Raw genomic sequence first — 27776 nt, forward strand, 5'->3', positions numbered from 1 at the left:
CCTCCCTTTTCTTCTCCTCCGTGTGGTGTTCGCAGTGAATGTCGGGCATGATGTCATCACGCCCAACATCCATTGCGGAGCGCAGCACAGAGGAGACACCCGCGCGAGAAGAACAATCAGCAGCACAGAATTGGAGAAAAGAAGAGAAGAGGACAGGAGAACAAGCCGATTAAAAGGTAAGTTAAGGGGGATTTTTTTTATTATTTCAAGGGACGCTGACAAGTGAATAAAAGTCACCTGGTCCTGGAGCATCATGGACCTTATCTCCCTGCTACATACTTCTACTTGTATGACTCATGGGGCATTATATATTATTCTCTTTGGCCCATTATAAGTTATCCCTTAACTAACATAGTGGTGTAATTATCAAAACAGGTGACAATTTGGGGTCACAGATGTTAACTATGTTTTCTATGGTTTTTTGGATGATCAGCTATCGTTATTGTTAGTGTATCTTATGTGCGGCCCAAACCACCTCGTCGTCTTCCAATGTGGCCCAGGGAAGCTAAAAGGTTGGACACCCCTGCTTTAAACTGTAAGAATCCCTCAGCATAAAACATGCTTACTTCATCTGTTTGACGATTGTGCTTTTCCCTGATTCTCCAGCTCCTGAAATACACATGAAAAACAAAATTACAGCATTAATGAAGAGTTTCTGTAAAACAAACCACACCCTAAACTCTAATTTCAGGACAGTAAGCTACTCATATTTCATACACAAGAACGGGACATTTTTAATTGCCAAAAGAAGACTGAAGGCACATGGTTTCATTTTGTAAAACAAATGTGTTCAATTTTGATCAAAGTAGCCAGATACTGCTTTGTTTATTTCAAACTACCTGTCTAGCCCCCCAAAAAATCACTAAGATTTTGAAAAAGCAAACTGGAAACTCTGGTTGGCTACTTATCACACATCATTAGTGGTGTTGAATGCACAGGGCCCCTTGCCATGTGATCCTTTGGCCCAACGTCCAATGAAGATCATCTACCAAGTCTGGTTATGTTGAATTCTATCAAAACGTACACAAATCTGACTATTTAAAAGTGGGGCAAATGACCACAAGACAACATTAACTAATAACACACTCAAGGCTGAAGACAAAGAGATTGGAATACGTGCTTAGGAATATCAGAGTTGCAGAAGAACAGAAATGGTTTGATGCAGTGGAACAAGGGAAGCTATAGAAAACAGTACATATATTATACTCATCTAGGTTCAATAAAGCCAGGGATCAAAAGGGTTTCAGTCCAATCATCAAGATTATTAGCAAGATTTGAGTTTGGGTAAATCCAAATTCAGATTTTTCTGAAATATTAGTGTGCAAGACAGAGCGATTGCTTTCAGAAGCTAAAATTACAAATACAATTTTATAATAATTAAAAATTAATGTTAAACATGCATTAAAAGCCAGACTTTTCTTTTGTATTCCTAAATTAAACACAATAATTATTATTATGAGGAGTTATTCTTGCAAAGTAAAAAAATCTAACCAACATCCATGTTTTAATGAACATTTCCAAGATAAAGGGAAGATAGATAATACAGTAAACACTAGTAAATAAGGTATAAGCCCCTGAGAAAGTCACAAACCCAGGCTATGCAGCGGGAGGACATATCAGAAGCTACAGTCACTGCATCTTCTGCTCACAACCTCCTTCTGCAGCAAATGATGAAAGAAAATATTGTATTATATTATTTATTTAGCAAAATTATGAACCTGCAAAAAGATTTTTCTTAAGTCCTTAAAACAGAATGTGCGCCCAACAATAAAAAACAAAATACACTAACTCTGTCAGAGGTTATTTGTGACTCATACAAACAAATAATTTAAGGGGATGATTTTTTCAAGCACAGACAGCATAGTAATAATAAGACAGGGAACTATGTGAATTTGGGCTCAGGAATATCTAAAACAGACAAGATAACTCATAAGTTAGATGTAATTGTGGCCTTTATAGACATATTTGCAAATCAATTGTATACAATCAATGGCTGATATAAACCAACATCAAGAGTTACGCATAGACATTGTTTTATGGGACCCATATTTTTCCCTCACATGGAGCAATATCTGCTTGGTCAACATTACTGCAATAAATAGAACACTTCAAGAAACTATCTAAACTATTACAACTAATAATCATGTGTAGAAAGCCAATAGCCAAATAAGTGCAACTAACAAAAAAAGACTTACAATTAATACAAAAAAAAGCTTATACCAGTAGAAGGTCAATACAAAAGTGTGCGCCATGTGTACAATTAAAGTCCGTTTCATGTCAACTTTAATGTTTATTGAAGACCCACAGTTACCATAACTTCAAAATCGGTCCTCACTAATATTTCCTTTCACAACTCCATGGCAGCCCTTACAACGGGTTAATACCCTGATCAGCTAGTTTAGACAGGAAAAGATTTGCCCCACCTGGACCCTTTAAAAGGCAGCTTCTCCTCTTCCACAGTGTCTTCTTTTCCTGTCTCAGCGTGTATGACAGGGTAGTGTAGTGTACCGTTTTTTGTTTTGTTATTTTATTCGAGAGGGCTTATCTGAGGTTTATGGTGTTCCTCTGGAGACAGGCTGTGTATCCTCTGAAACATTCAGTCCCCCTCAGGAGTAGGAATCGGAGTCAGAGAGTGAGACTGAGGTGAAATCCCAGAATGTTTAATTTGGATACTGTGAATGTTATAATCAAGCATATTAACAAATCTCTAGGCATTGAGGAACCGACAGTTCCGGTCAAACTTTGGGAAGAATTGTTTTCGGAACACCAAGTAAAATCTAGAGTGTTTCATACCCATAAGGTGATAAAAGACTTGATCGCTAAGGAATGGCAAGCCTTAGTCACATGTGTGTTCGGTACCCAAGGTGGATTCAGCCATAGCCGGCTTATCCTCAAGTACCACTCTCCCGTGGGATGATGGGGGACCTTTGAAAGACGCCATGGATAGGAGAATGGAGACTTCCTTCAGGAAATTACACATTTCCTCAGGCATAAAGTTTGGGATAGCCATGGCTTCGGTAGCAAGAGCCCTTAGGCTGTGGGACGGCATGTCACATACAGATATTGAAGATAAAATAAATAGATTGTATCTTCTAAAATCCTTAGAGGTTATGCAAAAAAGCATTCATTTCTTGTGTGAAGCCTAATTGGATACGATTGTGTTCTCTTCCAAGAGCATGGCCTCGGCAGTTGTGGCGAGAAGAGCACCTTGGTTACATCCATGGGCGGCAGATCATCAATCCAAGAACCGTCTGACAACGATTCCATATCAAGGTAATTTCTTGTTTGGCAAAAAACTGGATAATCTGATGTAGAGGTTAGCAAGTTTGGTAATGCTAATAGTCTACCACAAGACAGAAAGGGGAGTAGTTTCCTCTCTTACTCTCCAAGGCAACAGTTTAAAGAAACCCGTGCCTATAGGCCTGGGAAACAATATTCCAGACACCAAAGTTATATGGCAAGACAGCCCTTTTAGCCCTTCAGACCCAAAAGCGGGAAACAAGGACAGCAAAGAGCCCAATAACTATCTACAGATCCAGCCTCCACTAACTCCAGTGGGCGGCAGGATATCACGCTTTGCAAATATTTGGAATCAGACCACACAAGACAAGTGGGTCCAGGAGATAGGGGATATGTCATAGAATTCCATACCCGGCCAAAAAGAAACAGGTTTGTCCAGTCAAGAAGTCCCAAGTCCTTCTTGGAACAGCAAGCATTGGAAGAAAGCCAAAAAGGACTAGTGAAAACAGAGGCTATCGTACCAGTAACGACAAATCAGGAAAACATGGGATTCTATTCCAGACAGTTCCTCGTCCAGAAAGCATTAAGTGCCTTCAGAACAGTACTAGATTTACGAGCTCTCATTTACTATGTGGAAGCAAAGCACTTTTGGATGGAGTCTATCAACTCAATCCTCAAAGCGGTAGAAACAGGAGATTTTCCGACGGCAACAGACCTAAAGGAAGCTTATTTTCATATCCCGATCATGACCCATCACCAGCAATTCCTGAGATTTTGCATTTAGGGACGCCATTTCCAGTTTACTTGCCTTTCCAGGTCTCCAAGAACATTCACCAAAGTCCTTATAGTTCTCATAGCGGCACTCAGGGAGAGAGGAGTGGCTTTGTGGCCGTATCCTGATTTCAGCAAAGTCAAAAGAAGCGGCCTTGGAGATTACATCCCAAGCAATTCAGTTTCTGCAATGGCACGGTTGGTTAATCAATGTATCAAAAAGCCATCTGACACCATCACAACAGCTTGTGTTTCTAGGAGTGCAAATAAATACAAAAATGGACAAGGTCTGTCTCTCTCAAGAAAGATTGGACAAAATCCAGTCCTTAGCGCATCAAGTTCAGATTCAACCTCGAGTTTCAGCACAAACCTGTCTTCGCCTCCTAGGAATGTTTTCCTCAACAATAGAAATCCTTCCAAGGGCAAGATGGCGTGAGAAATCTTCAAGCAAACCTCTTTGCACAATGGGATCGCACAGTGGGGTCTCTAGATTCCAAAATCAACCTCTCAAGATCGGCAAGACAGTCACTAAGCTGATGGCAACTCCGAGGCCTGAGAAAGCAAGGTGTGACTCTCCTGATGTCCCATCTACGAGCAAAACATCTGCGAGACTGTGGTAGCCTTTATAAACAAGCAGGGTGGTACCAAGAGCCGAGCAATGCTGGCCAAAATAACCACACTAATGGCATGGCCAGAGACGAACCTGAGATCTCTCTCAGCCCTTCACGTGGCAGACAAAGACAAACTATTTAAGCAGACACCAAATGCACCCAGGAGAATGGGAGTTGCACAAAGAGGTTTTTCTACTTATTCGATGCAGATTTGGAACGGCAGAAATAAACCTGATGGCCACAGGGAACAATGCCAAAGTACCCCTCTTCTACTCCCGTCAGAGAGACAACAGGGCTCTAGGGATAGATGCCCTGTCAATACACTGAAACTTCAAGCTGGTATATGTGTTTCCTCCCTTTCCAATAATCCCTCAGGTACTCAGAAAGATAAGGAAGGAAAAGGTAGCAGTCCTCCCGGCGTGGCCGCGACGTCCTTGGTTTGCAGTAGCATGGAGGATGTTGCGGGAACATCCATGGCCGTTGCCAGGTAGCCCAGACCTCAGGGTCCGGGTTCTGCATCTAAATTCGGACCCTCTTGTTTTGATGGCGTGGAGAATGAGCAGCGATTATGGAAATAAATCCAAAAGTGTTTCAGACAACATTCTAATTCAGGCAGGGAAAAATAATTCCTCTATAATTTTTTCCAAATTCTGTAATTAATTAATTTGTTGGGCCGGGAACATGGCAAAGGATCCCATGTCCGACAGTGTTCCATATGTATTAAGCGTTTCTTAAAGATGGTTTAGTTAAAGGACTAGCACCATCTACACTAAAGGTGCAAATATCGGCTCTTAACATCTTGCTTGATACCAAGCTGTTATCTCAGGGTCTCATCTTCAAATTCTTTCAGGCACTGAAGAGGTTACGACCAGGAGTGAGAACATTCTTAGCCCCCTGGGACCTTAATATTGTCCTGGATGCCTTGACCGCTGACCCCTTCGAACCATTGCAGGTTATCCCTCTCAAATGGCTCCCTCTAACGAAGTGGATTAGAGAAATGATTGCATAGGCCTACAGGGGAAAAGGGATGAAGTACCTAGGATACTGAAGGCGCATTCAACTAGGGTGGTAGCGGCCTCCTGGGCACATAGAACCCATGGATCGGCAACAGACATCTGTAAGGTAGCTGGATGGTCGTCGATGCACACTTTTTCTAAGCAATATCTGCTTAACATTTCAGCCTCTAAGGAGAGACAGTTTGGAAGAAAAATTATCCAGCAAGCGGTGTAAATAATTTTTGGTTTCACTGTATTAAAAGGTGTTGGTTTTTATTGCCCTGCCGACTATTGTACTGCTTTGGTATATCCCATTGTAAGGGCTAGTGTGGAGTTGGGAAAGGAAAATTGAGATTTATGCTCACCGTTAATTTCATTTCCTTGACATACTGCATGGCAGCCCTATATTTTCCCATCCTTGTTCTAATAGTTATGTTTATGGGACGGCTTGGGAAGTTACAAAAGACACTGAGGAAGAGGAGGAACTTCCTTAAATAGGGTCCAGGTGGGGCAAATCCTTTCCTGTCTATACTAGCTGATCAGACTATTAACCCACTGTAAGGGATGCCATGGAGTATGTCAAGGAAAGGAAATTAACGGTGAGTATAATTCTCAATTTCTTAGCCATCAATATTTTCTGGATGGCTATAGGAGGGAAAACACACACATTATGAAGCAATGTCTATATTACACAATAGGCAGATTTGTATTAGTATATGCATTCCCCAATCCATTTATAAAATTAAATACAGCTATTGCATCAAGAAAACTACAAAATGTATTGAGTCATACTGATATATGCTCTGTGTTGCCAGCTGAACTGGATATAGTACAGGATATAAGGTTTACAATACTTAGAAACCTATATAATTTTATTCTCTGTTTGATGAGCAATTGTACAACAATGTACTTCCAGATGCATACAATATATGTTGTAATTAAGTAGCTTAGTAAATGAAAATTGAAACTATGTACCAAGAAATAAGTTAAAGACTAGACTCAATGTTATTGATTGGTTAAGAAATGTCAATAACATAAGAAACATTTAGAAACCTAACAATTTTCATTCAAACAATTGCTAGTATTAATTGCATGATCTCTCAATTTTAAATCAAAAGTATATTACACAGTGTGCAAAACTATTTCATTCTTTTAAATATTAATAAAATATGCATACGATTTCAACAATGGCACCTGATGTATTGAAATGGCAGCTTGCCCAATATTTATTTGCACTCTGTAACAAATAGTTGTCATGTATTCCATGATTAAAAATACATAGTTCTATCCCTTTCAGCCTCATCCCTCCTGTTTTCTTTTTTAAAACAGGAATTCTGATAAAGCATTAGTTATCCCACATCATCCCAAATGAGTTTCTGATTATCCTGTGTCATCTTAATCAAATTTAGCCTTGGGATAGAGTGTAGCAAATAGTCCCATGGATATCTGGATTGACAGAAACAGAAGTTTGTAATAACTTATATTTTAAGCTGATATATTCTGATGACTAATGTTGTTCTTGTACATCTTTGGTGCTACTTGATAAACTTTCACAGACCTAAAGAAGTGTGAAAGTGTACCAAATAGCATTGGAAAACAAATATTACGATACACATACATACTATATATAATTTCACTTGTTGAGCATACTGAACTTTTTATGCCGAGCGATTTTACATGCGATCGATGTTCCGATCGCTCGGTCCATGGACTGCATACACACTAGCCTTATTTAGGACGAGAAAGGGAAGAGCGGACGTCCCGTTAGCAACTTTTTACAGCCATGTTGTCGTGAACAATGATTTAAATTCCGTACACACTGCAGCGACATTTGCGGGGAAATGTACGAGATACCGAAGACATTAGTATAAAGGGGCAGAGCTTTAGCTATAGTTAACTCCCTTCATTTCTATAAAACAGAAGTTTAGTAATATACATTACATTTAGAAAAACATTCAACTACTAAAGTGGAATGCAATGAATATTCCCTAATAATAAATAAATAATAAAACCCCTTTGTATGCATCATCGCTGATTGGTCCACAGCAGAAACAAACGCCCATGTCTGAGTGTATAAAATGACAGAGGAATCTGTTTGGCGCCGAGGAGCGTCAGAAGATGGAGACAGAGAAAGTGACAGTGGGGATTGCGGGTGAGGAGAAGGTGTCAGTGGGGGTCGCGGGTGAGGAGACGGAGATAGAGTCAGAGATGGTGCTGGAAGGGCCAAAAAATGTTGGAAACGTTAAGGTGGGGGATGGAGATACTCAAGAAGAGCAAAAAGCAAATCCAATGAGCCCAAGAGCGGTGGAGATGATGGTAAAAGTACTGGACCAGGACGACATTAAAAAAGGTCAGTAGCAGATGTAGTGTACCCGTATTGTAGATGTAGTAGATGTGCTAAAATGCTAATTTATAACCTAATTTAGTCAGAACGAAGATTTAACGGTGAGAAGGCCTGTTTAGATATCACCGATACCACTAATGTTAGCAAACAAGGAGAAATTGAACAAGAAAAATATACTAAAGAAGTTCTACACGAAGGTATTTCAGAGACATGTGAATGCCTTGGGCACATACCTGTACCGTTATAATAACCAAAATGGCACCTGTTTTCCAGAATGCTCGGAGGTTAAGCCCGCTACTATTGCGATTTCGCCACAGGGACCAAAATATAGATATAAACTGATCTCGAGCAGTGTGAAAGGTGAGAAAATGAGAGTATTTATGAGGCAGATTGTAAATTATTACTTCACAATTATAGGTTAATAAAGGTTAATATAAATGTAATAGGTTATAAAGGTATAAGTGTATAAAAAATAAATATGAATACAGAGACGCAAAGGGTAATAACACACGTGCTTTACACAAGTGTAATGGTCTGCAGCCAGACAGGTGCAATATACATCGATACAAAACACAGTGATGTGCGGATTCCGCACCACGTGGGACTGGGATTGACATAAAAATTTGCATACACACACCCCCAGGTTGAGGAAGTATCGGAGGATTGTCGTGGATCCGTCGGAAGTTCATACACACTGCACAGTGGTAACGAGATTGGAACGAAAATATTAAATGGTACGACCAACCAAATGAGGCGAGAATAGTCCATTTGGGCAGACTTTCGACCATCGTGTCACTGCACACACTGACCAGACTTTTGAATGAGCGGTCGTATGTCGGCTGTTTGAGCCGATTATTGGACGAAAACAGTGTAGTGCGTACCCAGCTTTAGTAAATTTACAGGAGTTTATACAATGATAGAAATCAGAATAATTTGTTTACGCATTGCATGTCGTCCTTGGATAAGCAGCACATTGGAACAATTGCTTGAGCAGTGCAGTTATTGGTCATATCATAGGGCAGGGCTCGGCAACCTTTTTCTGTCAGTGTGCCAGAAAAAATATTTTCAAGCCCAGGAGTGCCAGTTGTATATGTGTGTATGTGATATTATGCCTCATATTTACTCTCTAGAGACTCACCACGCACATCCACACACCATTCGTTCCACAAGGGAACCATGGAGCTGCTTTATTAAAACAGCCGAAGATTATCAAAATGGAACTGTTGCATTGCGGCTATCTTTGGCTGCTTTAGTAAGGCAGCTGCAGAGCTCCGGAGTGCCAGAAAGAAATGGTCGAAGTGCCACATCTGGCACGTGTGCCAGGGGCATCAAAAACACACAAAAAATAAAAACAAAGACTTTGGTGAAAACAAAAATCCAGAATGAGAAAACAATATAAATGTTGCATGTAACATCAACCTAAGCAAACAGAACAAAATAAACATTCAGAATGTGACCAGTAAAATGAATGTAATGTATTTCTCTAGTCTGCAGTGTCCACAACTATTTTCCCTACCAATAGTGCTTTATCCACAACATCCTTGAGTGGGTCGAGTACAAATAGAGCCTTTGAATACTCGAAATGCATTGCATTCTCATTTAAAATGACAATAATGAACACTGGTAAGGAATCAAAGACACATATACACAGTTCTGGGGTATTGGCTCTCAAAAATTTCTGAGGAATGTAAAGACCCACTGCAACTCCTTGTATGTAAATATAGCCCCACCCCCTCCTTTCTAAAACAGAACTACAAGTATCTAATGAACAAAAATTCAAAAAATGTTCTGCTTTGAAGTTAACCAGGAATCTGTACTATAAGCATCAAGATATTTATTTTGCAAGTACTGAAGCATTTAAAGTTGCCGTTTCAGTGACACACAATCCTGAAATCTCTTCTAGAATCATTCCTGCTGTGTTTATATTATTTGATCTTAATGGGCTAAATTATTTCCAGAATAATGTCCTCCAGAGGTACAAAAAGATTATTGAGAACTGAATATAACACAAAGCAATATTTTGATACCTTGCAGATTAATCTGTACAATATAATCAATATCATTTAGCTTTGCTATGTGCAATAAATAAAAATCTCAATAGCTGAGAAATAAAGTAACCGGAAATTCAATTCTCAAAAGACTACATTTTGCTATGATCATACTAGCGCTAACTGGCAAAATCAAAATGAAGCAAGATAGCCAGTGCTGAGCGATACTGGATTGTGTATTACAAAGCCGATACTAGTTCAAACAGATAATAAATTCCACTTACTAAATTTAGCAAATGGAAAATAACTACAATAATCTAAACATGTTAAATGCCTTTATTTAGCAAAACAAAATCACCTCTGACCATTTCAACTAGTAAACTATAAGTATTAACATGGTTACGCTTGGAAGCTCATCAGCAAGAACTATGGATATTAGTAATTACTGACCGACCTCAACCAAAATACATTATAGACTCCAAAAACATACTAGTAGGTTAATTGGCTGCTATTAATTTGACCTCAGTCTCTCTTGGTCTGTGTATATGTTAGGGAATTTAGACTGTAAGCTCCAATGGGACGGGGACTGATGTGAGGGACTTCTCTGTACAACGCTGCAGAATTAGTGCAGCTACATAAGTAGCTGCTGCTGTCTGTATTTGTACTATCCTTTAAATAGAGGTTGGATGTCAGAGTCCATAGGATTCGTTCACACAGATAGATACTTGGAAAATGGGTAGAATGCTTGTAAATGTTTTTTTTTTTTTTTACATTTCCCATGTACTGTGCTTTTACCAATATAAATCTATTAAACCATTAAGTCATGACACATCCTAAAAAACTTTAGAAGCAAACTTAAATTTTAGAAAGCAATGGTGGGAACAAGTCCATAAGAAGCCATTACTCAAATTTGTAATGCCATTTTCAGTTGTAAGGTTGCGGCTGAAAAGAACATCAATTGATAGGTTAAATAAGCCCTTATTTGAGAACTCAAGCCTGGTTATTGCATTAAGAGAAGGTTCTTATGCCTTCCAACTATGATGTTTCTCTGAAACACCTACATTACTCTATTCTTTAGTCAGTCCCGCTCGTACTGCTGCAACAAAGCATGGATCTGAAGGCAGGTTATCAATGGTAGCAGACAACCGACAGCCATCATCATCCTGCCATCAGTTTGGTTTACACTGTAAAAGTAACTGAAAAGGGGTATCCCCTTACTAATGGATTCAGGGAGAGAATGTGCTGTAAAACTTGTAGGGGGGGGGATTTCATTAACACTTAAAAAATGCATGTTTTTCTCCCCTAAACAGGTATCAAAAGCTTCCAGCCTTGACACCTGACCTCTATGAATAATGAGAACAATTAACAATTTACCAATGTGCAGAATATATTTCAGTTTAGTACTATTTAAATTTGGAAAACACTACAAAGCCCTTTATAGTCTTTATGCTAGCTGACCATGATTTCATTAAGAAAATATTGCACTTTCTGAACCTGTACATTCTATGTATTACATATGCAAAAGAAGAAATGTATTGTAAAATTGCAGCTAACTTTTTATAACATCACATCAAGGCAAAATGCTGATCACTGTTCTACAGGTACAGAAAAGCTGGTGTGTCCAGAGTGTTAGAAAAGTAATGAAAGTTTCTTTATAGGCTGCTATTACCTATGGAACAGTTTTCAGGCCCTATATGTAGACATGAATAGGTTCATCAGTCTTTAGTATGCACATTAGGGCTGTACACAAATTCTTTACCTATGCCATTTACTACAGACTCTTTTCTTTTGAACTATGTAAATTACAAACAATAACTTTTTTTTTAAGCTAAGACTTATTTTTACTAAAAGAAAAAATCAAATAAGGTTTTTAAAGAATATGTTACCCCCCCCCCCCCCCAAAAAAACAAACAAACACCACAATTGTAAACACCCCCATCCCTAAAGCTAAAATGGCACCAGAAGGCCTTAATTTGTCATTTGTATAAAATACCAGTGACAAAGAAGTTTAAACACAATTTGTTTAAAATAATCTGTATATAGGAAACAGACATCAATGCATTAAATTTCTTTGCAGAAATATTTTTTCAATTTTTTCCACCATATATTTGAAAACCCTGGAAACACAGAAAACATCAAAATATAAGTAATTACTAAATGTCTTCTTTAAATGCACCTGTAAAAATTCACCACTCAAAACAGGGCACTCATTACTAAGGAGACCGAACCAAAACGTATAACCCTACTTGTAACTAATACAAGACAGAAGTTTTGTTCCTTTTTAAACCCTTCACACAAAATGGCATTTAGAAACTTCATAGGGCCTAACTAGAGATTGACATTTTTAAAAGAAAATGGGCATCATGCAGTCTCTGGGTGCAGCGACAGTGCCCAAGTACTAAACGCATATACTGACAAAGACAATCCCAGTGACATTCTACTGGTAGAAAGGCATCATCGCTTGCATGAGATAGTAGACTTCACTTCCACAGGCAAGACATTGCTATCAGATCCATGCAGATACTAATAGGTCTGATGTGCATTGAATCTATTAGCAATAAAAAAAAAAAAATGGGAGACCTAATTGAGCTGCTCATTATTCCTACAGTTCTCCCTTTGGTTAAAAAAAAAAAAAGTGTGAAATAAAAACAGAAGACTCTTTTTGTTCCAATTAAACCCTAAGACCTTAATTAAATATAAATAAAAATACATTTTCCTATGTAGAATAAGAAATGGAGAAGTAATTACTGGCTAAACCAATGTAGTGCAATCACATTAAATAATCTAGTCAATATAATAAAGCTACCTTCAGCCCTAATATCATTATTATTAAAAACCACCTTTTTTTAATAAATAAAAATACTGAATAAATACAAAATAAAATTACAAATCTCAAAATTGGCGACAGGTTCTTTTTGAGACACCAGGTCATCCAGCAAGAGCAGGACTATTACATCTCCTAACACACATCAGCATATAAATGTAACAGTGCTTAATTTAAGATTTCATGTACACTTTGAAATTATGGAATTCTTAAAACAAACTACAGGTATAGTTGTTCTGAAACAACATCAGGTTTTGTAGATGTTGGTCACACGATGACAGCATTTTCACTCTCCACTTTACACAACAAGCAATCTACTCTAATTTTCCTGGGAACATTACCTAACATTCCTTACTACTGTTTGACATACATATATTTTACACAACAAGCACTGTACTATAGCTTTCCTGGGAACATCACCTTACTTTCCCAGCTATGGCTTGATCTAATGATTGAGATCTCTCTCTCTCTAATATATATATCACAACATGTCTAATATTGTGTAGGATCCTCTTACTGACCCATCGAGCTATGGACTCCACAAGATCTCTGAAGGTGTCATGTGGTATCTGGCACCAAGACATTAGCAACAGATCCTTTAAGTTGCAAGGTGGGGCCTCCATGGTTCAGACTTGTTTTTCCAGCACATCCCATCACATTGGCTAGGAGCAATACACTGCCTCTGCCGGCTTGCCTTCTTCCCATAGTGCATCCTGGTGCCATCTCTTAACCAGGTAAGCGATGCACACTTACCCCGCTGTTCACATGTTGTAAAAGAAAACATGATTCTTCCACCACTCTACGCTCTTATGCCCATTGTAGCCACTTTCGGCAGGGACAGTGTCAAAATGGGCCCTCTAAACAGTCAGCAGCGATGCACTGGGTTTTCTGACATCTTTCTATGTCGCCAGGATGCACTATGGGAAGAAGCCAAGCGAGCGGAAGCAGTGTTATGCTCTGGGCAATGATCTGCTGGGAAGCCTTGGGTCCTGGTATTCATATGGAGGTTACTTTGATATGTACCACCTATCTAAACATTGTTGCAGACCAAGTACACCCCTTCATGGCAACAGTATTTGGTAATAGCAGTGGCCTCTTTTAGCAAGATTATGTACCCTGTGCAAATTGTTCAGAAATGGTTTGAGGAACATGACAGGGTTCAAAGGGTTGACCTGGTTTCTACATTACCCAGATCTCAATAGATCAGGCATCTGTGGGATGTGCTGGAAAAGCAAGTAAGAGCCATGGAGACTCCACCTCGCAACTTACAGGACTGAAACCATCTGCTGCTAATGTCCTGGTGCTAAATGCCACAGGACACCTTCAGAGGTCTTGTGGAGTACATGCCTCGACGGGTCAGTTGTTTTGGCAGCACGAGGGGGACCAACAGAATATTAGGCAGATGATTTTAATGTTGTGGCTGATCGTTATGTATGTATGTATATAGATAGATATATTTTGATATATAGATGTTACCGTGAAAGACCGAAATTGGAGAATGTCGACTTTCACCAGTGAATGTCAACAAACACCAAATACGTCGGTGAAAGATCGAATATTTCATTACATTCTTGTACATTCGGACCCTCACTGGTGTATGTCGACAATCACAGACATGCTCTGGTGAAGGACGAAAAGGGAGGAGCCGACATATAGGCGACAGGTTGTTTCCTGTCAAATCCCGTGTTCTGGTGGAATGAGTGAGCTTCGTCAGTCTTATGCAAGATTTATTGGGGAGAGCATCGTTTTCTTCATTTTTTCCGATACCCTAATTTATACAGAATGGATACTGGATTGGATTGTGATCTTTTTCTTGAAAAGTTAAATGCATTAATTGCGAGTAAACGAGAAGACAATTGTTTTTATTTTTCTCAAGAAAAGTACTCGAAAATACTTTCTGAACATTTTGAATGTACTGTATAATTGAGTAAGTTTTTACCTTCTATTATTTTCGTATCTTATTTTAAATGTACTGTGAATTAAAGTTCCTAATCATTCCTCTCAAAAAGAGAGGCGAAAATTTATCGCGACTGAACTACGGAGAAAGAAATATGAATCTCGAACATGTTCATCATTCACCATTAGTGCATGGTGAATGTCGACATTCACCGGTGTAAGTCAGAAATAAGGATATTTAACAAATATTTCGGACATACACCAAGCGACTATGTGAATGTTGACATTCACTGGTGAAAGTCGACATTCTCCAATTTCGGTGTTTCACCGTAACATAGATATGTACACACACACAAACATACAGTTTAAGGTGGTGACTCTGGAGTTAACGAGATCTACTTGGCCAGAATTTCTTGTGAAATACTTTATAGATAAATGTTTTCTCAAACTTAATTGGCATGCATACAATCATTTCACAATTCAACAACTTAGATATAGCCTCGTTGCAGGGTGTGGGGTCTGAACAATTGAAAGCATAATAATAGGCTTGGTCTGGTAGAAAATGAAAAATGACAGAGCAGCAAAACCTCTTAAATTTGTATATAGCCATTATATAAAGTTCCAATTGCAATATAGAACTTAAACAGTTTAACATGGTATTTATCAGAGTTAAATATGGACTCCCAGCAACATTCATCAATGGGGTTAAGGCAGGAAATCATTTTTTCTTTCAATCCCTGTTTTAATTGAAATACCTGCAGAAACTGTGAACCATATTCTTTATACAAGTTAATCCGTGCATGATACTCATGCATTCTAGTCAAATCAAGCTACTTAAGGTGTTAAAAAGGTTCTTGTCATGCATTTGGGCCTAGCCCAGGCCTCCTCAGGGGAAGAGCGTTACTTCCCGACGCAAGCGCCCTTTTTTAACGTGGTTTTGTCCACATGTCACCACCTCATCATTTTTCTCCATCACCTCATCCTTCATCTTCATATCCTTCATCAAGCTACTTAAGGTGTTAAAAACTCCCCACTGTCACCCCCGGCAACCACCAACCACTCCCAACTGTCACTTCTCCTTCAAGAAATATATAGGTGAGTGTATAACTCTGCCCAGCAGGTGGCGCTGCAGCTTGGTTTTTTTTTTCCACACACGCCACTAGGCATTTATATAGTAGATATGTGTGTACTGTAATAACAACTTGTATTTTAGTAGTGGTGTCAGCATTAGAATGGGAAACAATTCAAACATGTATTGAATGTCAGATTTTAAAATTACCTGTTGTGTTTTTACAAGGAAAGTACAAATGTGTTTCACACAAAATGCTCTCAAAGACATTGCACATTGATACGCCTCTAAAAAGGGCAAAACGTGAACTTTTTTTGTTTCCCTAGATGACATCTAAAAAGCAATACAACATTTTCATGATTGTTTTGCCCTGTTCTGTAAACTTATCAAGCTCTGAAAAATTCCAAAAGCTTCATAAAAGTCATTGAACTGTAGAAAGAGCAACAAACTACCTGCAGCAAAACGCAAATGGCAGCCAAGCCTCCACTAATGAAGTCGTTCAGAGGTGAACCATTCATATATTGCATTCAATGACCTTGGTTAAACTCCAGTCTAGTTATCAACATAGATTTACTTTCATAAAACATGTATGTTAAAATCCACATCATTGCATACAAACACAGGCAATTCATTAGGAATTAACAATATTATAGCATTTATGAACACTTTCAGTCTTACATTTGGCTATTCATTGCAGGTTTCTTAAATTCTATTTCTACATTATTTACAAACCACTCAGTTACTCATTGTGCAGTGCAGATTTTGTCCTAGAAGCAATATCTTCTAGGTAGACTATAGAAGCAATTATTCATTTTAAATTTTAAAGTCTAACCGCATCTGAAAAGACATTCTGTTGGCTTCATTTCTGTTTCTGATGCATGATAATTTCACTGTACATCGCGCGCACACACACACACACAAATATTTTAAGTATGTTTGTAGCATCTGTCACATACATGTACACGAATCTGCTTTGTGGATTATCAACATGTCATTGCATGGCCATAGTTTCATTCAAATGAGCTGCAGCTTCTGAGGTAAACTTCCCTTTACAATGCAGCGCCGCTTTAAATTTAATCGCCGAAGACGCTGAACACGCGGGTGTTGAAGATCCCGCACGTTAATACATTTACCCCCTGATATGATATTGTCACAAATAACACTTCTCTCTCTCTCCCTGTATAAATATAGACATTAGCTATCCAAATCTAGTGCAGCCTAAAACATGTTAAATTTACCCATGAATAAAATAGATTAAACCATTACAATAATTATCCAAACATAGCAACATATAATAATTTATTGAATATGGATGTGACAAACATTTTACACCTTCTCCATGAATCAGGATTCCTAACCAATGGAAATATCAGAATATTATGCCTAGCACCTCTATTGGCGCTGTATATTCTCATGCCTGTGTACAATACAGTCCAACTGTGGGTTTCTTGTGACTGCTCCAAAGATCGGAAATGACTGCATATTATTTACAGCTCACATACAGAGTTGCAAAACTGGACCTTCTATGTATTGCACTGCAGATTGTGGCTACAGTGGTACTGGAAATAGCAGAGCTTCAATGGATGATATTGTTTTTACAACACTGTGCTCTAAATTAATTACTACTTTCACAATAACCATCAATAGTAAGTCTGATCAAGCTGTACTAACCCTAGGGCACGATACTGGCAAACAAAAATATGTTTGTTTGGTCATGCACGAATTAGCTCAATAACAACCACTACAAGGAATATAATTTACATTTCTAGTAAGTGTGACCTTACCAAAAGATAAACACTACGGGCCTGAGTCATTAAGGAGAGGAAAGCATAAAAAAGGAGTAACATTTGCACCTGGGCAAAACACTGTTGCATTGGAGGGGGAGGTAAATTTAAAATGTGGGGACAGATTTATAGTTGGGGTAGGGCATGTCCTAGATCAACTTTAAATTTCAGTGTAGTAATAAAGCTATTAAGTATTTGTGTGCTAGATGAAAAACAGCCAGTATTTAACTTACGTGCAAAATAATAAACTAACTTGCACCCCTTGCATTGTAACATGGTTTGTCCCAGAGAACATTTACTCCTTTTTTGCCTTAATGACTCAGGCCCTACTTCTTTTTCATGTATTTCTTAAGCATACAGCACCAATATACACAGACCAATCCACAAATCTGTATAGAATAGATACCAAGCACACACAAATAGAGAACTGTACAATTACATACAATAGACAGAAAAATAAGAATTCTGCTTCCAGGCCCGTGGTATAATGTAGAACATGGTTTTGCAGTAAGTACAGAATTTTTTCTCACTCTATTATGACAGTACACACAGTCATGTGCTCATCACAGCTATGTAATACTATTAAAGTAGAACTCCTATTATTGTTCACCTACCACTTAGACAGGGATTATTAACAGTAGGTAGCTAATGGCATATAAACTACTGGAATTCAGAGTGAAAATTCATCAAGAAGAAAGGTGTATTAGAAAAACAGTAGATAATCAAAGAGATCTTGAGAATCAACATACCATTAATGAAAAGTATACAAACAAATACAAAATAATGATCTTAAACAAGGTGCGGACTGTGTCTCTAGCGCTTCGTTCAGTACTGCAGCCCTAGGTATGTATCAAGAGTTCCACTGACAACCCTTCCCATATACAGACAATACAAATAGTATAATACATACACACGGGCGCTTCCCTAGTTGCACTTCAAATCACGTCACTGGCGGTATTAACATGAACTTCAGCATCTATTCCATATACTGAAACAGAAAGGGGTTTCCATAGCGTAATACTGTCTAACACATGTATTGATAGTCCAAAAAGTGAGTGAGGACATATGTTTCAGTCTGCGGGTCACCACCAATCACCCGTGCTCCCCCTTCAACATTCTCCACATAAAAGGATGATTTTTTAGTTTTTTTATATTATATGTCGTTGTTTCTGTGGGGAGGACATATAGAGAGATGTGTAGAAGTGGGATCAAAATCTTGGAGGATTTACATAGAAGGTTGATGTTAAATGTACAACAATAGTCTTCATACAAATATATGAGGGCTGTATGTTTTCAGATTAAGTGATTATACTGATATATTCTTTTTCTCTTTCATATCGAGGGAAAATGACTCAACGTAATCCTTCCTGGGGGGAAGAAAATGTTTTATGTTTTGTATAGAGACGAGATAGTACAACTGTCTGTATTAGATAGCGATACTCTGTATGGATATAAGAAGGGAAAATGAGGAGGGGAAATCACCATACCTCCGTAGAAATGGAGGGGTTAATCATCCATCTTGAATAATGGACGAGAGGGCATACTGCTTTAGGAAACCAAGCCTCGTTGTGATAATGAATGGACTTCCGGAGAGATGAGGGAGCCAAGCCTCATCCTGGATATGCACAACGATTGGGTCCTGCAGCGGATGGACCTCCCTTTATAAAGCGACGGGACAATCTTGAATTAGAACCTTGAAAAAGACTTGTTTTAAGTTGAAACGCGTTGGTTTTAAAGAACGGATCCGACGGTACCGTGTATCAGATGAAGCTGTGGTGAGCCCATGTGACTTATGACGTTCATGCCTGTTTTAATCTATTTTATGGTACGGGTCCTGTTTTACTAAGTGCATACATCTGTGTGTAGATGTTTTAATAAAAGGTGAAACACTAGATTGTTTCTCTCTTCTTACATGACATTTGGAGTACCCGAGGGAATAAGTATAATTTGCAGTGCATGCGAAGGGTCTCCTAGACGGGCGTACGACAGGGACGCGCTGAGAATCCAGAGAAGGCTCAGAAAGAGTATCCGATGAGAGTTGGGGCTTTGAATTCATTTGCATCTTGTGAGCATAAAACCATTGGGGTGTGAAGTTGAAGGGGGAGCACGGGTGATTGGTGGTGACCCGCAGACTGAAACATATGTCCTCACTCACTTTTTGGACTATCAATACATGTGTTAGACAGTATTACGCTATGGAAACCCCTTTCTGTTTCAGTATATGGAATAGATGCTGAAGTTCATGTTAATACCGCCAGTGACGTGATTTGAAGTGCAACTAGGGAAGCGCCCGTGTGTATGTATTATACTATTTGTATTGTCTAAATACAAAATAATGCAATGCTAATCTAATTTTCACCGCAATTCTAGCCAATCGTACATATTAAGATGTCATTATCAAAGTTCAAAAGGAATAATGGACACACTTCCTGAATAACAGTCATACATAGGGAGGAATTCAATTCCTAGCAATTGCTAAAGTACCTGAACATCAGATTTCCCAGTGCACCTCGTGCTCAAATCCTTCGGTCTCTTCATGTAATCCCAGACAAACTCGATGTTGAGATCAGGGCTCTGTGAGGGCCATATCATCACTTCCAGGACTACTTGTTCTCCTTTACGATGAAGATAGTTATTGGACATTGGCTGTGTATTTGGGGTCCTTGTCCTGCTGTAGAATACATTTGGAGCCAATCAGAAGTCTCCCTTAGCAGTACAATAATGAGTATCTGCAGGCAACAGTGAAAAATGGTGGAGGTTCCTTGCAAGTTTGGGGCTGCATTTCAGCAAATTGAGTTGGGTATTTGGTCAGGATTAATGGTGTCCTCAATGCTGAGAAATACAATGTCCAGAACTATCGTCATCGTAAAGGAGAACAAGTAGCCCTGGAAGTGATATCGCCCCCACAGAGCCCTGATTTTAACATCATCGAGTCTGTCTGGAATTACATGAAGAGACAGAAGGATTTGAGCAAGCCTACATCCACAGATCTGTGGTTAGTTTTCCAGTATATTTGGAACAACCTCTTTGCAGAGTTCCTTCAAAAACTATGTGCAAGTGTACCTAGAAGAATTCATGCATTGATGCTGTTCTGAAGGCAAATGGTGTTCACACCAAATATTGATTTGATTTAGTTTTCTCTTCTGTTCATTCACTTTGCATTTTGTAAGCATTCTTTATGTTGCAGCATTCTTTCCATAACTGCCTAAAAGAATTGCACAGTATTGTATATATCATTATCATAGATTTGTAAGGTTACACTGTGCTCCGCAGAGCCGTACAGTAGGGGAAAACAGTACATACAAGGCAGACAAAATACATTTAGACATGAAAACAAAGGGTAGAGGACACTGCTCATTAAAGAGTTACATTCTCAGAGGAAGAGGGCACAGCTTAAACAAGACGAGTGTGGCTTAGCGTGGAGATTGGGACAACTGTGAGAGTGTACAAGTGTGAATAGTATCATCAGGGATAAGGAAAACTTAAAAAAAAAAAAAAAGGGAGATGGGTTTTTAAGAGAATATCTAAAGATGTGAAGGCTGTGGAAAAGCCTGATTGGCGTGGTAGGGAATTCCATAGGTGGGGAAGCAACACGGGAATAGTCTTGTAAGCACGAGTGAGAGGTGGTTACCAGAAGCGAGACAAGGCGCAAAGGGGAGGAGAGAAATAAGGCGGTAGTTGGAGAGAGAGGATGTATCAAGAGATGGTTTCTTTAGAATTGGTGAGATGAGAGCCTGTTTAAAGGAGGATGTAAATGTACCAGTGGAGAGAGACAGGCTGAAGAGGTGAGTAGAGGTGGGCATGCAGTGGAGGTATATTCTAACACATTCACGAAGTTGCACAAATTGCTCTGATATTTCTTGCCACTATAAACTATGTTCCTTGCTTTTCCAGCTTAGACTATCTACCAAGAGAATATTTATAAACACTGACAATACGTGGACATTAATTAAAGATGGTAGTTGCTCAGTGCACAAATGTACTAAACATTATAGGACATATATACCAATGTATAAAATATATTTCAAAAGTACAATACATTGTACTGTTCAAATAAAGCATTTCCACATTTGCACTGCCATGTATAGCTACAACTGCAATGAAGTAAACACTTGAATAAATGTAAAACTGCATGTTGCTCTTAAAACCAACGATTTGTTTTAAAAAATAACGTAATGTACATCGTAAAAATTAGATGGAAAGTATATGCGCCCAAGTACCATATTCCCAGAGTCTTCATACTTCTGAACAATGTTTAGAAGCTTGCACTGGGCAGAAGAGCTAAGTGAACTAATAGTATCTATGATTGATGGATGAAGGGAAAACAGATTGATCCATTCTAAGCCATAAATATATTGGGTACAGCTGGGTATAATGTACTTATAATTCACAGCACATAATATAATATTTTGGGAATTCAATTCTGGACATTATTAAGTATGAAATTATTAGTATGTAGTACTATACTACACATTCTACATAACTACTCACCTATAATGTGTCCTAACTTCGATAGATGTGTCCAGGCTTGATATGCATTTAACGTTTACCAAGTCATGGTTTTCTACTCTTCGTTTAGGCGTAGCTGTCACCAAAAAGTCTCCAAGCATTAGTTTCATTATTGTATGGAATTACACTACACGGACATGTTTTGCTTCATCACAACAGGTAGATGTCGATACTGCAAACTGTGTAAACAATATGCTAACCACACACACACTGTGGTCAGCGATTTTTGGGGAATTTGCTGCTATTGCAGCATGTGGTGGTCGCAAAATGACCCCCCATGCTTAATACCTTGAATAGATCATTATCGGACATGTCGCTAAATGCAGTTGAAAAATGGACGCACATACAGGCCAAATAGTGGTCAGCTCCAAGGGGCATATTCAATTGGCCGTGTTACTGTTAAAAGGAACACGATCTGCACATTATTACAGTAATAATGCGCGTAACTACCGTTATTACGGTAGTTCTAACGCTGGCTTTTTGCTCGCAGCTCCCTGAGCTGTGAGCAGAAAGCCGGGTTAAAACTACCGTAATAACGGTAATAGTTTTAAGCCGGCGGTACTTCGGTGGGAATTGCATTCCCCCACCAAGTGTCAGATGGCCAGATCACTTCCAATCAGTACATGTGTTTTGTAGCAAATTTGATGCAGATTCTGCTGCTCACAAACAAGCAACAGTAACCTACCATGTGCCCTTGCATATTGTGTGCTTGTCAGATACACTGAGATTTTGCCTTTAAAAAGTAAATAAGGCTCACTCAGTTTCTCTGCATATTTGCCTCTATTAACATAAACGGAAGGGGGGTATGTTTTATATAGAGTTTAAATATTGATTATCCATAAACTCCAAACAAACAGTGCATCTATTAGCTAGTATATCATCAAAACTGGAAAACTAAAATATAGAAACATTTGGACAATGTATTTCTCAAACATGCAGAAGGCCCTTATTTTATTCAGCAAAAAAAATCTACAGAATATGTGCTGCAATAAAATAAGTAATATTTGCCGTACACTAAAAGCAGGGTAAAATTAAAATGTCAACTAAGGATTTAAGGAAGAATTGCAGACTATTGTATTATCTGCTGATTGAATGCCTTACAGCAAAAGGAAGACATCAAGTCTTAAGATTTAAAAAAAACATACAAAACCTAGTGACATCATTATTATTGTAAACAAAACTTTATATGTAGAGTTCCTTGTTTTGTAACCTTGAGCACAGACAAGAAAGTCACTTGTTTAAAGCTGCATGTTTTATGAAGATTGAAAACAGATTTAAAATGACTTAAAATAAAAAGCGCAAACACCTTCCACCAAGTGTATATACCTCCATTAGACACACTAAAATGTTAACATAAAATACACTTTATTAAAAACAATGGGTTAATCATTTTTGAAAGGCCAGGGTCATGTTTGTTGATCAACCAATCAGTATGAGCCTGGAAAGGGTAAGAGAAAAAATATACTGGGAAGCTGTGAATACAATTATAAGGTTGAATAAAAGATTAGAAGACGAGCTGAAGCCGGCGGTGCAAAAACTGCAGCCACAGACTGTCCGAGTCTCACCCCTAACTTGCTTTCTATAAAGCGGACTGTGTTATGTCTTTACAAGCAGTGGACTAGTTCCGGAATGCGGCTGTCTAACTCTGTAATCTTGTATGGGTATCGTTTACAATATTGGAGTTGATCAACCGGGTATTATTGATATGATTTGCTCTCCTATAAGTGTACTATAGGTACTAAGCTATTAAAGTTCAAATCAAATTTTAGATCTTTGAAAATTGCATATCCTACTGGACTTGTTTGATTTTATACTTGTAGATTATTATAGGATTTCGATTTTAAAATGACACTCATGCAGAAAAGCATAACGAATTTTCAACATACAATTATCAATTAAAGTGGCTGGGTGGAACAGCCAAAAATTGGGGTGAACCAATATTTAGCAGAAAGCAGCCAATGAATTTACGAGAGTAACCATTACTGCACAGAGCTCTCTCCTTTCCGCCATGCTACAAAATTATCCTCACCTTGTATACGAGCCGAGCAGTGTTATTTATACACAATAGCGAAATATTACCTATGTTGTCGCCTTGGAGGGGAAAGGGGATACAGGGGATATGAGGTTCAATAATGAAACAAGCAGTCATTGACAGAGAGATTTGAGTACTTGCTCTGCAGAAATGTACAGTGTGGATTGATAAATTAATACATAAGGGCAGGGGCTCAGTGATGCCACAACAGCTGAAACTGTAGCCTCAGCTTTTTGGCCTGTATTATATCCCAGCATAACACTGCCCTATGGACATGGGACAGACTTGCACTGCCTGTAATGGAGCGACAATACTTTGCTATCCTTTCAAATAAAATTATATTAATTTTAAAATGTTGCAAGAAAAAAAAAAAAATTTAAAAATCACTACTAAATGTTGATAATACTAAAAAAATATTTTCAATTTCACACACAGTGAAAAATCTATATATGCACTATGTACAAATTTAAGAAAGATTAAAGATTGCAAAAACAGAAGAAAAAAATGAAAGCAAACTGTAAAATTAATAGTATTGTAATCATTTGTTAATGGCAACATGCAAATGTGTCCTATAGAAAACAAAGCCATTCATATTAACCAATGCAAATGCTGCTGTAACAAACGCAAATAACTATGCAAAATATTAAAATACCAAAAATGCATCAATTGCTTTGAAAATAAAATTGGTTTAAATTTTACACTTTTTCTTAACATCATACTACTTCTTCTGTTTTAAAGGTCACAAACTCTAAACCATGTACCATCTACGCACTCCTTAAAACTGTGAAGCATATTTGCAGGTGCACCAACGACCAGTTATGTTGACGGGTGGGTGGCTTACCATACATTTTGCAAATATGTGCAATTGAGATTTCTGCATTTTTACATTTAAATAGAAATAGCAGCTTCTTTGCTGGTTATAGCAGGATTTATCTCTGTGTTTGCTCCTTTCAGTATAACCCGACCCTTTCAAGCACCTGCCATGAACCTAAACATTGATTGAGCAACTTCCACTTCTGTTCAGTTATGTTAAAAACAAGCAAAACATATTCTAGACGAGAACCTTGGTATTACCAAGCTAAATCATATACCTGAAACTGCAGATGTATTTTTATACATAACTGCTGTCTGACTTTGATCTTTCAGAAAAAACAGACACTGCACGGTGCTTCTCTATCATGCATCATTTTGGAACAGGCTGGATAATTTCCAAGGTAACACAAATTCACTAAAAAGCGTTTCAAACTGGCCAATCATATACATTATTTGCAATATTACAAGCTAGTAGCATGCTTTGCCGTTTAAAGTCTTTTGTACTGTAAAAGATCCCCTTAGACCATAGTGCTAATGATTAACATTTAATTAAAGATGAAAGCACAACCCCACTTTTTAAACAGAGCTGCACTGGAAGGCAAGACTGAACAATTTATTTTTAACTTTACTATTCATCTATAAAAAAATATATATTTTAAGGTTTAGTTGTCCTTTATAAAGCAACAGTAGGGAGCGCTATGAATTGCTGAGAGTTCATAATCATCTGTTGAGTCACAGTAAGTACACTATCGTGGACTGCAAAAAGAAATTTTGGCACAGAAGAGAAAAAAAAAGTGAAAAAAAAAAAACTGTTTAGTTAAAAAGAAAATAGTTCCTGACAAACTTTATACTTCTAAATGAATCATACCATTGCAAAGACAGCATATTGGGCATCCATATAAAAAGTTATAAGTAGAGATAATTTAAGTGTACAATAATGTGGTTTCACAAACTGTATCAAGATATCAACACCAGCATCATAGCTACAAAGACATCAACATTTATTCCAATATGCTACCAAAAGATATCCACACTAGAACCTTCGGACTATGTATTTGAACTATGTATTATTGTATCTCAAAATTCCAATTGTATTCTGCCAGAAACCAAAAGTAAACTTAAGGTAAACACACTTCTTTCATTTTTTATTTTTTTTTAAAGGTAAATCTATAATGAGAAGAAAGAGTTAATGGTCAAAAGAACAAAATTATTTGTGTATGATATATTTATCTATATACACCCCCCCCCCCCCCCCCGATCAGCCACAACATTAAAACCACCTGCTTAATATTGTGTATGTCCCCCTTGTGCCGCCAAAACGGCTCTGATCCGTCGAGACATGGACTCTACAAGACCTCAGAAGGTGTTCTATGGTATCTGGCACCAAGACATTAGCAGCAGATCCTTTAAGCCCTGTAAGTTGCAAGGTGGGGGCTCCATGGCTCTGACTCGTTTATCTAGCACATCCCACAGATTCTCAATTAAATTGAGATCTGCGGAATTTGGAGGCCAAGTCAACACCTTGAACTAAATGTCATGTTCTTCAAACCACTCCTGAACAAATTTTACAGTGGGACAGGAAGCATTATCCCGCTGAAAGAGGCCATGGACATCAGGGAATACCTTTGCCATGAACATATGTACTTGGTCTCCAACAATGTTTATATAGATGGCATATGTCAAAGTAACATGCACATGAATGCCAGGACCCATATGTAGGGCAGCACGGTGGTTAAGTGGTTAGCACTTCTGCTTCACAGCACTGGGGTCACAAGTTCAATTCCCGACCATGGCCTTATCTGTGTGGAGTTTGTATGTTTTCCCCGTGTTTGCGTGGGTTTACTCCGGGGGCTCCGGTTTCCTCCCACACTCCAAAAACATACTGGTAGGCTAATTGGCTGCAATCAAAATTGACCCTAGTCTGTCTGTCTGTCTGTCTGTGTGTATATTAGGTAATTTAGACTGTTAGCTCCAATGAGGCAGGGACTAATGTGAACGAGTTCTCTGTACAGCGCTGCGGAATTAGTGGCGCTATGTAAATAAATGGTGATGATGACCCATGGTTTCTCAGCATAACATTGCCGAGAGCATCACTCCGCCAGCTTTCCTACTTCCAATAGTGCATCCTGGTGTCATCTCTTCTCCAGGTAAACGACGCACTCACCCGAGCCATCCACATGATGTAAAAGAAAACGTAATTCATCAGCACAGGCCAACTTCTTCCATTGCTCCATGGTCTTGTTCTGGAGCTCACAAGCCCATTGTAGGCACTTTGGCAGTGGACAGCAGTCAGCAACCTAACCGGTCTGCACCTATAAAGCAAGCTGCGATGCACTGTGTGTTCTGACACATTTCTATCATAGCCAGCATTAACTTTTTCAGCAAGTTGTGCTTCAGTAGCTCTTCTGTGGGATTGGACCAGACTGGCTAGCCTCTGCTCCCCACACACATCAATGACCCTTGGGCGCCCATAACCCTGCTGCTAGTTCACAGGTTGTCCTTGGACCAATTATCGTAGGTACTAACCACTGCATACCAGGATCACCCCCACAAGACCTGTCATTTTGGAGATGCAATGACCCAGTCTAGCCATCAAAATTTGGTCCTAGTGAAGGTCGCTCAGATCCTTATGCTTACCCATTTTTCCTGCTTCCAACACATCAACTTCAAGAACTTCATACCTAATATATCCCACCCCTTGACAGGTGCCATTGTAACTAGATAATCAATTTTATTCACTTCACTTGTCAGTGGTTTTAAAGTTGTGGCTGATCAATGGATCACTCTGCCTGTGTGTATGATAAGATAGATTGCCTGTTAGCGCAACCTTATTTTAAGTTGTTACGAGAGGCCAAGAGGTAAAATTGTAGGATGAATGACTAAGTCAGAGAGAAAGGAGC

At 38.5% G+C, this 27776-nt stretch overlaps 1 protein-coding gene across 1 annotated transcript in view; it reads right to left on the bottom strand.

The window, feature by feature from the left end:
* The window catches only part of GNAI1 (G protein subunit alpha i1), a 52371-nt gene that overhangs the window by 20091 nt on the left and 4504 nt on the right, over positions 1-27776 (bottom strand). The window contains exon 2 of the mRNA XM_075208710.1: positions 567-609. Coding sequence (XP_075064811.1) covers positions 567-609 — 43 coding nt within the window. The remainder of the gene's footprint in view (positions 1-566; positions 610-27776) is intronic.

The sequence above is a fragment of the Mixophyes fleayi genome, chromosome 4, assembly GCF_038048845.1.
Source record: "Mixophyes fleayi isolate aMixFle1 chromosome 4, aMixFle1.hap1, whole genome shotgun sequence".
Classification (NCBI taxonomy): Eukaryota; Metazoa; Chordata; class Amphibia; order Anura; family Limnodynastidae; genus Mixophyes; species Mixophyes fleayi.